The 12,857-nt window shown below is 48.0% G+C and overlaps 1 protein-coding gene across 1 annotated transcript in view; it reads right to left on the bottom strand.

Annotated features, from left to right (window-relative positions):
* INPP5A (inositol polyphosphate-5-phosphatase A) overlaps positions 1-12,857 on the bottom strand; it is a 204,020-nt gene that overhangs the window by 74,522 nt on the left and 116,641 nt on the right. The window contains exons 8-9 of the mRNA XM_088060061.1: positions 11,736-11,839; positions 3,505-3,557 (exon numbers count right to left, since the gene is read on the bottom strand). Coding sequence (XP_087916187.1) covers positions 3,505-3,557; positions 11,736-11,839 — 157 coding nt within the window. The remainder of the gene's footprint in view (positions 1-3,504; positions 3,558-11,735; positions 11,840-12,857) is intronic.

Below are 12,857 nucleotides of genomic sequence, written 5' to 3'. Positions count from 1 at the left end.
CCTTCACCTCATAGTCAAGATACTACTTAAAAAACCCTGCAAAATAAAAGTACATGCAGTAAGATATAGTTATCTTTCATTTTTTCATGTGAAAAGTCATGTGTGCCCCAGGATTCTTTAGCTCTTTGGCCACACTAAAGGTAATTAATGAAGAATAATGGATTTGAAAAATCTGGTTTCACAGAGAAACTCAATGGGGGCAGACCACAGATCACAGAGGAGGAGGAAAAAGGACAGTTCTCTCAAGTCTGTTAAGGTCACTTTTCTGGTTTTTTGGGAGCCCCCTGTTTTTGGCATGAGGTACATTCTGTAACAATTTGTTCCCAGGTAGGGAAAATGAATAGTTCCTTTCAAGGACTCACACAGAAGTACTAACAGCAAGTGCCTGGGCTCTATTTTTATTGACCTATTAGAAAGTAGAAATGCACTGATCGAAAGTTATGATTTAAGAAATTGGTTTTCATGATTATGAAAACAGGCAGAACTTTGTGCACATGCACAGAGATTGGGTGCAAACACTCATCACAGCCTGAAGTGTCACACTCAGACCTCCTTAGGTGTATTTTATAACCCCCTGTATTTTCCATAGTATTTCACTTTCATTCTTCAGAAGTTGTTGGTAGTGTCTCACCCCTTCAATTTCCCGTTAGAAACATCTGAGACCTTGTTAGATCATGTGGATCATAATTACAAATTATTCCAGACAGAACTACCACCATGGCTCAGCTCAGTACAGACTAGGAGAAGATGTGAGGTTCCTCATCCTCACTGCCCAACACACCCTTGACAGACACTCACCCAAACATCCACTACAGCCAAGGACTGTCCTTTTTTAATACCCTCACAAGAAAACGTTACATTTAAATCTGTCTCTGAAGAATATTTTTTTCTTGGAAAGGCCTGAAAATGAATTTGTGTCATTTATTTCAGCAGAGAGGAAATCCCAGAGGATACAAGAGACAGAACCTAGGGAAGTCAAGATACAAGAGCAAAGGCCGGATTAGCATCTGATGTTAATACCCACTTCTGTAATTATCTGGTGCTGGAATCACACCCCACACATATGGATCTGGAAAAATTAACATGAACCTACATTATCACGCAACTGCCTGCCCATTTCTGGCTCAGGAGTCTATAAAAGGAAAAAACCTGGTACCTTTCCTGTTTCCACACACTGCTTAATTAAATAAACGTGCTTATGCCAACAAAGCCAGAACACTTCAGTAATCACAAGTCAGCCTATATGAACATTTATGAGATTTCAAAATCAAGCTTTCAGTTATAAGACACGAAACAGCCACACGAGGAAGGGAAAAGTGCAGAATGTTCATGTACACACAGGTCACTATAACACAAGTAAGCAGTAAAGACCAAAACCATGACTGCATGGTGCAGAAGCAAGGTCAGATTTCCAGCTGGGCTTAGGGAAATCTGAAGCAGTGCCCACAGAACAAGATCTTTTAGCAGGAGCCTAGAGGTGAGAGCTGCACACAGCCAGGCTGTGGTGCCTGACACAGTGGGATGCTGCCAAGCCCCAGCAGCAGCAGTGGTGGCAGCAGCAGCAGCAGTGCAGCGGTGGCAGCAGCAGCAGGAATGCAGTGGTGGCAGCAGCAGCAGTGCAGTGGCAGCAGCAGGAGCAGCAGGAGCAGCAGTGGCAGCAGTGACAGCAGCAGCGCAGCAGTGGCAGCAGCAGGAGCAGTGCAGCAGTGGCAGCAGCAGCAGCAGCAGCAGTGCAGCAGTGACAGCAGCGGCACAGCAGCAGCAGTGCAGCAGTGACAGCAGCAGCGCAGCAGTGACAGCAGCAGCAGTGACAGCAGCAGCAGTGCAGCAGCAGTGACAGCAGCAGTGACAGCAGCAGTGACAGCAGCAGCAGCAGTGCAGCAGTGACAGCAGCAGCAGTGACAGCAGCAGCACAGCAGTGACAGCAGCACAGCAGCAGTGCAGCAGTGACAGCAGCAGCAGCGACAGCAGCAGCAGCAGTGACAGCAGCAGCAGTGACAGCAGCAGCAGTGACAGCAGCAGCAGTGACAGCAGCAGCAGTGACAGCAGCAGCAGTGACAGCAGCAGCAGCAGCAGTGCAGCAGTGACAGCAGCAGTGACAGCAGCAGCAGCAGCAGTGCAGCAGTGGCAGCAGCAGTGACAGCAGCAGCAGTGACAGCAGCAGTGACAGCAGCAGCGACAGCAGCAGCAGTGACAGCAGCAGCAGTGACAGCGGCAGCAGTGACAGCAGCAGCAGCAGCAGTGCAGCAGTGACAGCAGCAGTGACAGCAGCAGCAGTGACAGCAGCAGCAGTGACAGCAGCAGCAGTGACAGCAGCAGCAGTGACAGCAGCAGCAGCAGCGCAGCAGTGACAGCAGCAGCAGTGACAGCAGCAGCAGCAGCAGTGCAGCAGTGGCAGCAGCAGTGACAGCAGCAGCAGCAGTGACAGCAGCAGCAGTGACAGCAGCAGCAGTGACAGCAGCAGTGACAGCAGCAGCAGTGACAGCAGCAGCAGTGACAGCAGCAGCAGTGACAGCAGCAGCAGCAGCAGTGACAGCAGCAGCAGCAGCAGTGACAGCAGCAGCAGCAGCAGTGCAGCAGTGGCAGCAGCAGTGACAGCAGCAGCAGTGACAGCAGCAGCAGTGACAGCAGCAGCAGTGACAGCAGCAGCAGCAGTGACAGCAGCAGCAGCAGTGACAGCAGCAGCAGCAGCAGTGACAGCAGCAGCAGTGACAGCAGCAGCAGTGACAGCAGCAGCAGTGACAGCAGCAGCAGTGACAGCAGCAGCAGTGACAGCAGCAGCAGTGACAGCAGCAGCAGTGACAGCAGCAGCAGTGACAGCAGCAGCAGCAGTGCAGCAGTGACAGCAGCAGTGACAGCAGCAGCAGCAGCAGTGCAGCAGTGACAGCAGCAGTGACAGCAGCAGCAGCAGTGACAGCAGCAGCAGCAGTGACAGCAGCAGCAGTGACAGCAGCAGCAGTGACAGCAGCAGCAGTGCAGCAATGACAGCAGCAGCAGCAGTGCAGCAGTGACAGCAGCAGTGACAGCAGCAGCAGTGACAGCAGCAGCAGTGACAGCAGCAGCAGTGACAGCAGCAGCAGCAGTGCAGCAGTGACAGCAGCAGCAGCAGCAGTGCAGCAGTGACAGCAGCAGTGACAGCAGCACAGCAGCAGTGCAGCAGTGACAGCAGCAGTGACAGCAGCACAGCAGCAGCAGCGCAGTGGCAGCCCCACGCTGAGCCTGACCCCCGTGCTCTGGCACAGGCTCTGGGCTGTCCCTGAGCCAGAGGCTCCTGTGACTGCCCCGGGGTCCCCCAGCAGTGCTGTGTGAGCAGCACCAGCACACCTGGCTGTGCATCGGTACCAGCTCCTGAGCGCTGCAGCTCCAGCAGGTAACAAAGTGACCCTGTGGAACCTTCCTGCTCTATGAACACACCTATCTACACACAAACACCTTCTTGTACAAGTTGTTAACAAGCATATATAAAACAAATATAATCAGAAACAACTTCAAGGTGCGACTTACCAATCAGTAATACACCATCTTGTTCGAATGAAACCTTTTCTGGACCACTTGCACTGGAAAATAAATGAATAATATCAATCACCTTAGGCAAAGATTACTATGAAAGTGCAATGTACTGACACAGAGAAAAAAAAATCAAGCAGAGCTCATCCATACATTATAACCAAGAAGCATTGAACACAAACTGAGGTACCTTTAAAATAGATATTGTATCTTTTATAAACCCTGGAATTATTTTTTTGGTCCTGCAGCAGTTACAAACTTACATGTAAAATTAAAAAAAGCCCTGGCAGTTGTTTACAGATGAAAGATAACCAATAGGAAAGCTTTCCAACTATATTTATGCTTAGCTTAAACCAGCAAATTCTTATTGCCTATGCACAAATGTTTTCTTTGTAATTTTACCTGAACTGTAAAATGTCATCAAGAGATTTACATCAAATTAAAATGAGTGAGATCTGCTAGAAAGCTATTTCTCTTGCTGAGCCAGGCCACCCAATATTTCTACAAAAGTTAAGAATTTAAATAAGGGTAAAAGATTCCATTCATCACAACGGCACCACCGGCAAGAAAGCCACAATTCAGCTCGTGCCCGTCCATGTCGCTTATGCTACAAGGAAGGGTTTTCAGCACCACTTCTGAGCCACTGCCACAAACTACAACCTCCCATAAAAACACACCATTCTGCATCCTATTTATTTATTCCCTGATAACAATGCCTGTGTGTCTGGGCTAATGTGCTCTGGGAATGAATACAGCACCACACAGGCCTCAGTAACGGTGCCAATGATTTTGTAGCAAAAGACTCCTTATTGGGAATAAATTGCCAGTCCCAGCAGAGCATCCCCAGTCAGAGATCCCACTCCCCCAAACCTCTCCTGAGGCACTGGCCAGGTGTATTTATTCTCCTCTCTACAAACAGACAGTCCTCAGTCCTAAACACTGCTGAGATAGTGAAGGGCCTCAACAAACCAAACCAGGCTGTCTTAAATCAGAATCAAAGACTGCCTTGGGTTGGAAGGGACCTTCACCTTGTTCCAGCTCCCCTGCTGTGCTCAGGGACACCTTCCAGTAGAAAATGCTGTTCCAAGCCCTGTCCAACCTAGTCTGCATCTTCTGAGCACCCCTCAGTGAAAAGGGACTCAGCTCCCTCCCCTTCTCCTTAGGCACAAACACAGTGACTGCTGCCAAGACCAACCAGAAACACCCCCATAATAATTGTATTTCAAATAGTAATTTACTTTATTGCAAATTTTTTTAACAATAAAAGATTAGTCTCTTCTGCAGGTCCAGCAACCACTCAGGGGATGGAGCAAACACTCTAATCCTTCCTAACACGATCCATGGCTGAATCACAAATCCCATAGTCCAGTAAGACCTCTTCTGTGATGCTCATGAGGGCACAGTTACATGGAGAGATGTCAACACTTACTCAAAAGGAAACCAATGAAAAAAAGCTACATGTTAAGAGCATTCAAAATTGGCTGAAATTTAATTTAAAAAAGGGAACTTTGTAATTTCCTTCTTAAAAATAACTACACAGAACTTAAAATCTAATAGTCTAAGCCAATGATGTGGTCCAAGATAATGATTTCTATCAAGATGCCATTTCTCATTTGCTATCTTCCTCTTTGGCAAAGGTACTTCAAAAGCTGCAACACCAAAACAGGCTTCACCAGATCACATTGCCTAGAGTCATATTCAGCTGGGTTTTGAGTATCTCCAAGAACACTGATTCCACAACCTGGAATCTGGAATCAGGTTCTCTGCTGTCCCCTCCTGTCCCGGGGCACAGACAGGTTCTCTGCTGTCCCCTCCTGTCCCGGGGCACAGACAGGTTCTCTGCTGTCCCCTCCTGTCCCGGGGCACAGACAGGTTCTCTGCTGTCCCCTCCTGTCCCGGGGCACAGACAGGTTCTCTGCTGTCCCCTCCTGTCCTGGGGCACAGACAGGTTCTCTGCTGTCCCCTCCTGTCCTGGGGCACAGACAGGTTCTCTGCTGTCCCCTCCTGTCCTGGGGCACAGACAGGTTCTCTGCTGTCCCCTCCCACACCCTCTGCTCCAGCCTCACAGGTGCCACTGCTCTGCTTGCTCCCATCTGCCCAGATCCCAAGGAAGAGCCTGGAGATGTTGATGTGGCCTTGGAGTGCCAAGCAGATGGAGCAGTCCCCTCCTGGGACCGAGCCCACACCGGGATCCTGGTGGCCTTTTCTGCCGTCCCAGTACAGTGCTGGATTTTCTTCACCTTGCTGTCCAAACAGATCTGTTTAACACAAGCCTATGCTAATATAACCAATAAAAAGGTATTTGCAACACAATTTGTATTTCATGACAGCATAAAAATACAGCATTTCCTACCAAAGCCTTCCTCACACACACGTGAATACCGGTTTAAGGTCAGCAGTGTGTCTGAGAAGCCGCTTTGCCACTCAGGTACTTTTCCAAGGTGTAACTGGAGCTCTGACATCTCACTGTCTTAAGTCCTCACCAAAAAAAAAAAGCCCTTTTTAAAATCACCATTTGAAAACTGGTAGTTACATTCTGCCAGCTTTTCCTTTGTGAATAGAGTCCCTGAGGAGATTGTGCTGACCTTTTAAACCCCCCCAGAACTACCACCTACATAAATAACCCCTGCTACATCGGGGGAAAGGACCTCCAGGCAGCATTAACATGAAGAGAGAGGTTAGAGAGGGCTAATGTCAAAAAGCACTGTGAGCAATAAGTAATGCACACAAACCATGATTGATAATGATCAGCACAGAGCCTTAATTCATCTTTTCTCCATCATTTTACTGAGGGGGACCATATCAAATTAAATAGTGACCCAGAAAGGGTTTATTCAACCATACAAAGCAGGGCATGAAGGAAAGACATATTAAAGTGGTGATGACTGCAGTATAATTGCAGCTCCTTAAAGGAACACCACAGATCAGAGGGAAACCTGAAACAGGAATCAGCCAAATACTGGCAGCAAGAGGAACCGAGGCACTGAGCAATATCCAGCACTGACAAGCCTTCATTGCAGTGGTGAGAACTCCTCAGAGCCTTACACAGGAGCCATGTTTCACTGGCCAGGAAACAGCTGTATTATGGCAACTTGCCATAAAAACAATGTAAAATGCAGTTCCTACCTCAGAATTACTTCCTTTCTTCCCTTAGATCAGTTGCTTCAGTAACTGTTTGAAGTCAGCAGCTCCATAATGCTCCAGACTGAGTCATTGCCAAAAAGCAACAAGTGATGGACAGAACCAGTGGAGTTTGGACCCTTCACCTGGCCCAGAGAGAAGCCAGCACAGGCAACCAGGGAGGAGCTTAAGCTCACACTGGGAAAGCTCACACAGCTGAGACTGAATAAAGCAGGAACACCTGTGCCTCTCTACTGTGAAATAACACTTGTTTCATTGTGCAACCCCAACCTGCAAACTACCTTTAGTTACTTCTAACTTGAACACAATTCCTTTAATTCATTAAATAATTCAGTTATCAATAACTTGCCTGTTTGACATTAGGAATGCAGAAGTTCACAGCCTTCAGGCCTCCTAATGCAGCCCAGGAGCTCAACAGCTCTGACATGAAGAGTCATCATCAGCTTTAGATACATCCTGCAGCTGAACAACATGCCTTCTGTATTTCTGGATCATGTATGTGCTTTACTATTTCTAAATGAAGTATTTGGAATGCAGAAAGTTTTGGAAACAGAATGTAAAGAAGAACTATAGTTTGGGAAGGAGGAAAGAGGAATTTTCTCTTTTTTGCAAAGCAACGATCTTTATTTTTACTTTAACAAATAGTCACTAACTGCTACACCATCTGTAAGCCAGCATAAAGCCAGGTGGAGATGACATTGGTCATCTTATGCTCTCTGGGAGTGATCTACATTTTAAAATAGTGAAAGAAAAACCTACTTCATGTCCCAGAAAAGGGATACCACATCTTTCACCTTACATTATTAAGTCTCTTCTCAGATCCTCCTGTTAATAGGATTCCTTTAGCCAGCAGATGGATTGTGAATACAGGCAGTTTCATCTACTAAAAGACAACATAAATCATAATTGAGAAAGGAGAGACCGCAGTAAGGTTATCACCATACAGCCTCCTCCATGAAAGGTTTGCATTAAAGCATTAGTGAAATTAATTCATCTTTCATAAGAGCTTTGAGCAGTATCTGTGATCTATGATAACAACCAATTTCTCACTATGAGAAAAAAAAATTACTCAGGCCTGATAGACTACACAAATCTGCTTTTTTTAAAATGGCCTAACATTATCTAGAGTGTTGCTCCCAGAGGCATCATTTGAGGTTTATGCCTTGCCAAGAGGACCCATAAATCAAGGCAGAAAGTTTTGTTAGTTTTATATGCAGTGGGCTGTAATTATTTTGAATTGCATTATGCCTCAATCACTGTAATTACTTTTAGATCATCCTTAAACAGCTGCAATAAAAAGAAATCAGTCTAAAACCATTTCTCACACAAAAAATTGCAGATGTGATAAGAAAGGTCTGGCTAAAACACACAAGAGCATGTCAATGCAACATCTGAGCAAACATGCTGCGCATGCCTTCTGCTGGGTAAACACAAATTTCCAAAATACTGTTTTGTGTCCTTTTAATTGCTATTGCTATTACTAACATTAGTCTAGAGAGAAAACACGTGATAGCGAGATTGATTTTAGCTTTACATATAGAAGCATGCATATGAGAACCGAAGCTGTCTCCGTGTGGTTTTTGCTGTTGCTGTGTCTGTGTGTTACACTTCCTGGTCTCCAGCTCCAAAGAGAAACAGTGTAGTCTAAAAATCCCTGCAATTGTTTTCTAGCTTGTCAAGTCACATGAAAACACACTGGGCTGGCACAGGGCACAGGGCAGGGTGCAGGCCAGGCGGGCACACGAGGTACAGAGCTGCAGCACGGCTGCATCGCTGCAGAGCTGCTGAGCCGTGTCCCTCCCTGCTCCCTCTGAGCAAAGCTCTGCAGCAGCACGGCCCCAGCCTGCTCCATGGCTCTGCCTGCAACAGCATTCCCAGGAATTGTGCTGGGGGCAGGAATAAAACTGAACTTTCAAGGAGCTTCAGAGATTTGTTCATTACTTAATAACATATATTTGTGGATTTTCTCTTTTCCTGTTTGTTCCTCCTCCAGGTAAACACTATCCCTGGCAATCCAAACACAGAGGATTCTGCTTACAGCAGCTGCTGAAGGCACTGGAACCACTGGGAGCAGTCTGAGGGTGTCCACAGCCTCCAAAGGCTGCTCCTCCTGCTCCAGACCCCGTAGTCCCCGTGCTCCCATGTAAAAGCAGCACAGGAGGGTGTCCCGAGGAGGAGCTGCAGCAGATGATGAACATGGGAACACCTGATCCCTGAGCAGCCACAAGGAACCAGCACCATTCCTGCTCCACAGAACCGCGAGGGAAAGCCCCAAGACTCAACCACTGCTGCAAGAGACTGAGAATTGTGGATGCAAGAGGGGTGATAGACAACGCTGAGCAAGTTCCAGCTTCGCCAGTCCCACGATGAAGCAACAGCAGTGAAATAAATAAAGGAGGAAACCATTCTCCCTGGGTATCAGTGAGCAATCCACAGCTTGTCCTGGTCTGAGAGGCACAGCGCTCACGGTGCTGTGCAGTGTTACCCTCACTGCACCGAGGGGAAAAACAAACACCTGAGGAAACGGCTCAGGCTCCCTCAAAATGAGGTAACAACTTCAAACAAGTATTTGAGATGTTTATTCACAGGAAGTAAATGCTTTGCAAAATTATGTCAAAGGCACTTTTCCTTCCAGTACAGAGATATAAAAATAAATAATTTAGTATCAAAGTCAAGAAAAAGAACAACCTCCAACCCATCAATCCTGTAACTATTCATGCAATGCTCTGCCAAGCACACAAGCACTGTGTAAATATCTCTAAGTGTGTATATTTACAAATTCTAAATTAATTTTAGGGGTTTATTTAGTTCTTCCTTGTATTAAAGTAGTGACATGCCTGTTTGATCCACAAATGTTATAGCAGTTCAACAAATTTATTCACTTGGTTTGAGGAGAACATTAACCATTAAACACTCATGTTCGAGGTGTTCTTAAGAAATTAGAACTGAGAAAATTAAAGGAAACACCAAAGAAAAGAGAGTCTGCGCTTGCAGGTGCAGTGCAAGAAACCCCTCAGCTCTGCTTGTGCTTCTGGCTTTGACAAGAGCATCAGTCTCAAACCCCAGCACTCAGCTCTTCCGAGAGCAAGTGCAAGAGGGAGTGAGGGCAGCCCCAGAGGGCAGCACTGGCGTGTGCTGGAGCCAGGTGTGCCTGGCACCAGTGTGAGCTCCCCATGCCGGCAGTGTCCCCTGGCACAGCTCCTGACACAGCCCTGCCACGGCTCACTGCCACACTGTCACCCTGCCACACTGTCACAGTGCCACACTGTCACCCTGCCACACTGTCACAGTGCCACACTGTCACACTGCTACAGTGCCACACTGCCACACTGTCACCCTGCCACACTGTCACCCTGCCACACTGTCACACTGCCACACTGCTACAGTGCCACACTGTCACACTGCCACACTGCTACAGTGCCACACTGTCACCCTGCCACACTGTCACAGTGCCACACTGTCACCCTGCCACACTGTCACCCTGCCACACTGCCACACTGTCACCCTGCCACACTGTCACAGTGCCACACTGTCACCCTGCCACACTGTCACAGTGCCACACTGCCACACTGTCACCCTGCCACACTGCCACACTGTCACCCTGCCACACTGTCACAGTGCCACACTGTCACACTGCCACACTGCTACACTGCCACGCTGCCACCCTGCCACAGTGCCACACTGCCACAGTGCCACACTGCCACACAGCCACAGTGCCACACTACCACACTGTCACACAGCTACACTGCCACACTGTCACACTGCCACACTGTCACACTGCCACACTGCCACACTGTCACCCTGCCACACTGCTACAGTGCCACACTGTCACACTGCCACACTGTCACCCTGCCACACTGTCACAGTGCCACACTGTCACACTGTCACAGTGCCACACTGTCACAGTGCCACACTGTCACCCTGCCACACTGTCACAGTGCCACACTGCCACACTGTCACCCTGCCACACTGTCACCCTGCCACACTGCTACAGTGCCACACTGTCACACTGCTACAGTGCCACACTGTCACACTGTCACACAGCTACACTGCCACAGTGCCACCCTGCCACAGTGCCACAGTCACACTGCCACACTGCCTCACTGCTACAGTGCCACACCACCACACTGTCACACAGCTACACTGACACACTGCCACCCTGCTACAGTGCCACAGTGCCACAGTGCCACAGTGTCACACTGCCACCCTGCCACAGTGCCACAGTGCCACACCACCACACTGTCACACAGCTACACTGACACACTGCCACAGTGCCACACTGCCACAGTGCCACAGTGCCACAGTCACACTGTCACACTGCCACACTGCCTCACTGCTACAGTGCCACACTGTCACACTGTCACACAGCTACCCTGCCACCCTGCCACAGTGCCACACTGCCACAGTGCCACACTGATACACTGCCACCCTACCACACTGTCACACTGCTACAGTGCCACACTGCCACACAGCTACACTGACACGCTGCCACAGTGCCACACCATCACACCGTCACACTGCCTCACTGCCACCCTGCCACAGTGCCACACTGCCACAGTGCCACACTGATACACTGCCACCCTACCACACTGTCACACTGCTACAGTGCCACAGTGCCACACTGCCACACAGCTACACTGACACGCTGCCACAGTGCCACACCATCACACCGTCACACTGCCTCACTGCCACCCTGCCACACCACTGCCACAGTGCCACACTGCCACAGTGCCACACTGATACACTGCCACACTGATACACTGCCACACTGATACACTGCCACACTGATACACTGCCACACTGATACACTGCCACACTGATACACTGCCACACTGCCACACTTCCCCGGCTTCACATGCACAAACAAAGTCTTTTCATCACTGTCCTCACCCTTCACAAGCATTTCTTACTGCATTTTGGTACATAATGCCATGACTTAAAACATGCACTACAGGTGTCAAGAAATCTACAGACATAATTCCAAGATTCTATTCTGCCCTTATCACTGAGAGGAGCTGCTCAAGAGTAGTCAGAGGAAATCAGAATCAAACCCAGTGTTTGGGAATGCTTCACAGCTCTGTACATACCTCAGGGAAATAATCCTGTGGAAACTTCTCTTTTTCCAGCATGGGTGTGCTTTCTAAAGTGTCAGAGTAGATTTCTTTCCCAGTAACTTTTTTATACTTCTTAGCTAGGAAGAGAGATAAACCAAAATTAACATATATAACTTCAACATTATGAGCATCTTCTCACACTTACTGGCAAAGTAGCAGTATCTGCCAAACAGCTGGTAAATCAACAGGATCTTATAAAAAATGTGCAAGCGCTGAACTGTTCTGGGAGAAAATAAACACCTCTGTTTATATCAGACACCTTGAATTTACACAGTTCTGGAATTGTCATTTCTACTATCCAGAGCCCTATGAAGTGTTGGGACTCTAATCAGGAGCCTGGTCTCTGTACATCCTTGCACTCAAATCCCACCTCAGCTGCCTTGAGACCCTGGAGCCCCCAGGCTCCTCAGATCAACCCTTTCTGGCCATCAGCACATGAGGCATGGATTTGCACTGCTGGAATGGGTGTTGGGTTTGTACAAGAGACCCAACAGTGATGCACAACGCTTTCCAAAGTCTCCAAAGAACAGTTTCATCATAGATAGAATCAACACAGACTCCTATGGATCTACTCAGCTCATGAATGAGAGGTTCTCCTTCTTGATCCACTTTGCACTTGGTTTCTCACCTGATGAGAGCAATGTACTGGCATATCTAAGGTGAGAACCTGACTTAGTTTAGCTCCTCTGACACAGGAGCTGATGTACAGCTGCCATTATGCTGGACCTACTCAACTGGATTCAGTTTCAGCTGAGAATGTGTAAGAGAAAAACTCCAACTATTATCAAGAGTCCTAAACTGTTCAGTCCTACTGGATATCTGAGGAAGCATTTACTGTAGTGCAGCATTATGTCTTTGGGGGAAAAAAAAGGTATCATTCTTCATGTGCCAACCACTCTGAAGCTTGGCTCCCATAGGACAACTGAACAAATATCCTGATAAACGGATCTGGCGTTATTCTGAGTAGAACATGGATGGATGCACCTCTTTCAGCAAGTTTAACTGTGTCAGCAAAGAGATCCTGATGCCTTTTGAGTTACAGAAAGGACCTGGCAGAACTGTAAGGCCTGAAGGATCTGCTGGGAGAATTACCCT

Source organism: Pseudopodoces humilis, chromosome 9, assembly GCF_049639895.1.
Source record: "Pseudopodoces humilis isolate 2021_Gansu_Grassland_sample_001 chromosome 9, ASM4963989v1, whole genome shotgun sequence".
In the NCBI taxonomy this organism is placed as follows: domain Eukaryota; kingdom Metazoa; phylum Chordata; class Aves; order Passeriformes; family Paridae; genus Pseudopodoces; species Pseudopodoces humilis.
This window is presented reverse-complemented; position numbering and strand designations above follow the sequence as displayed.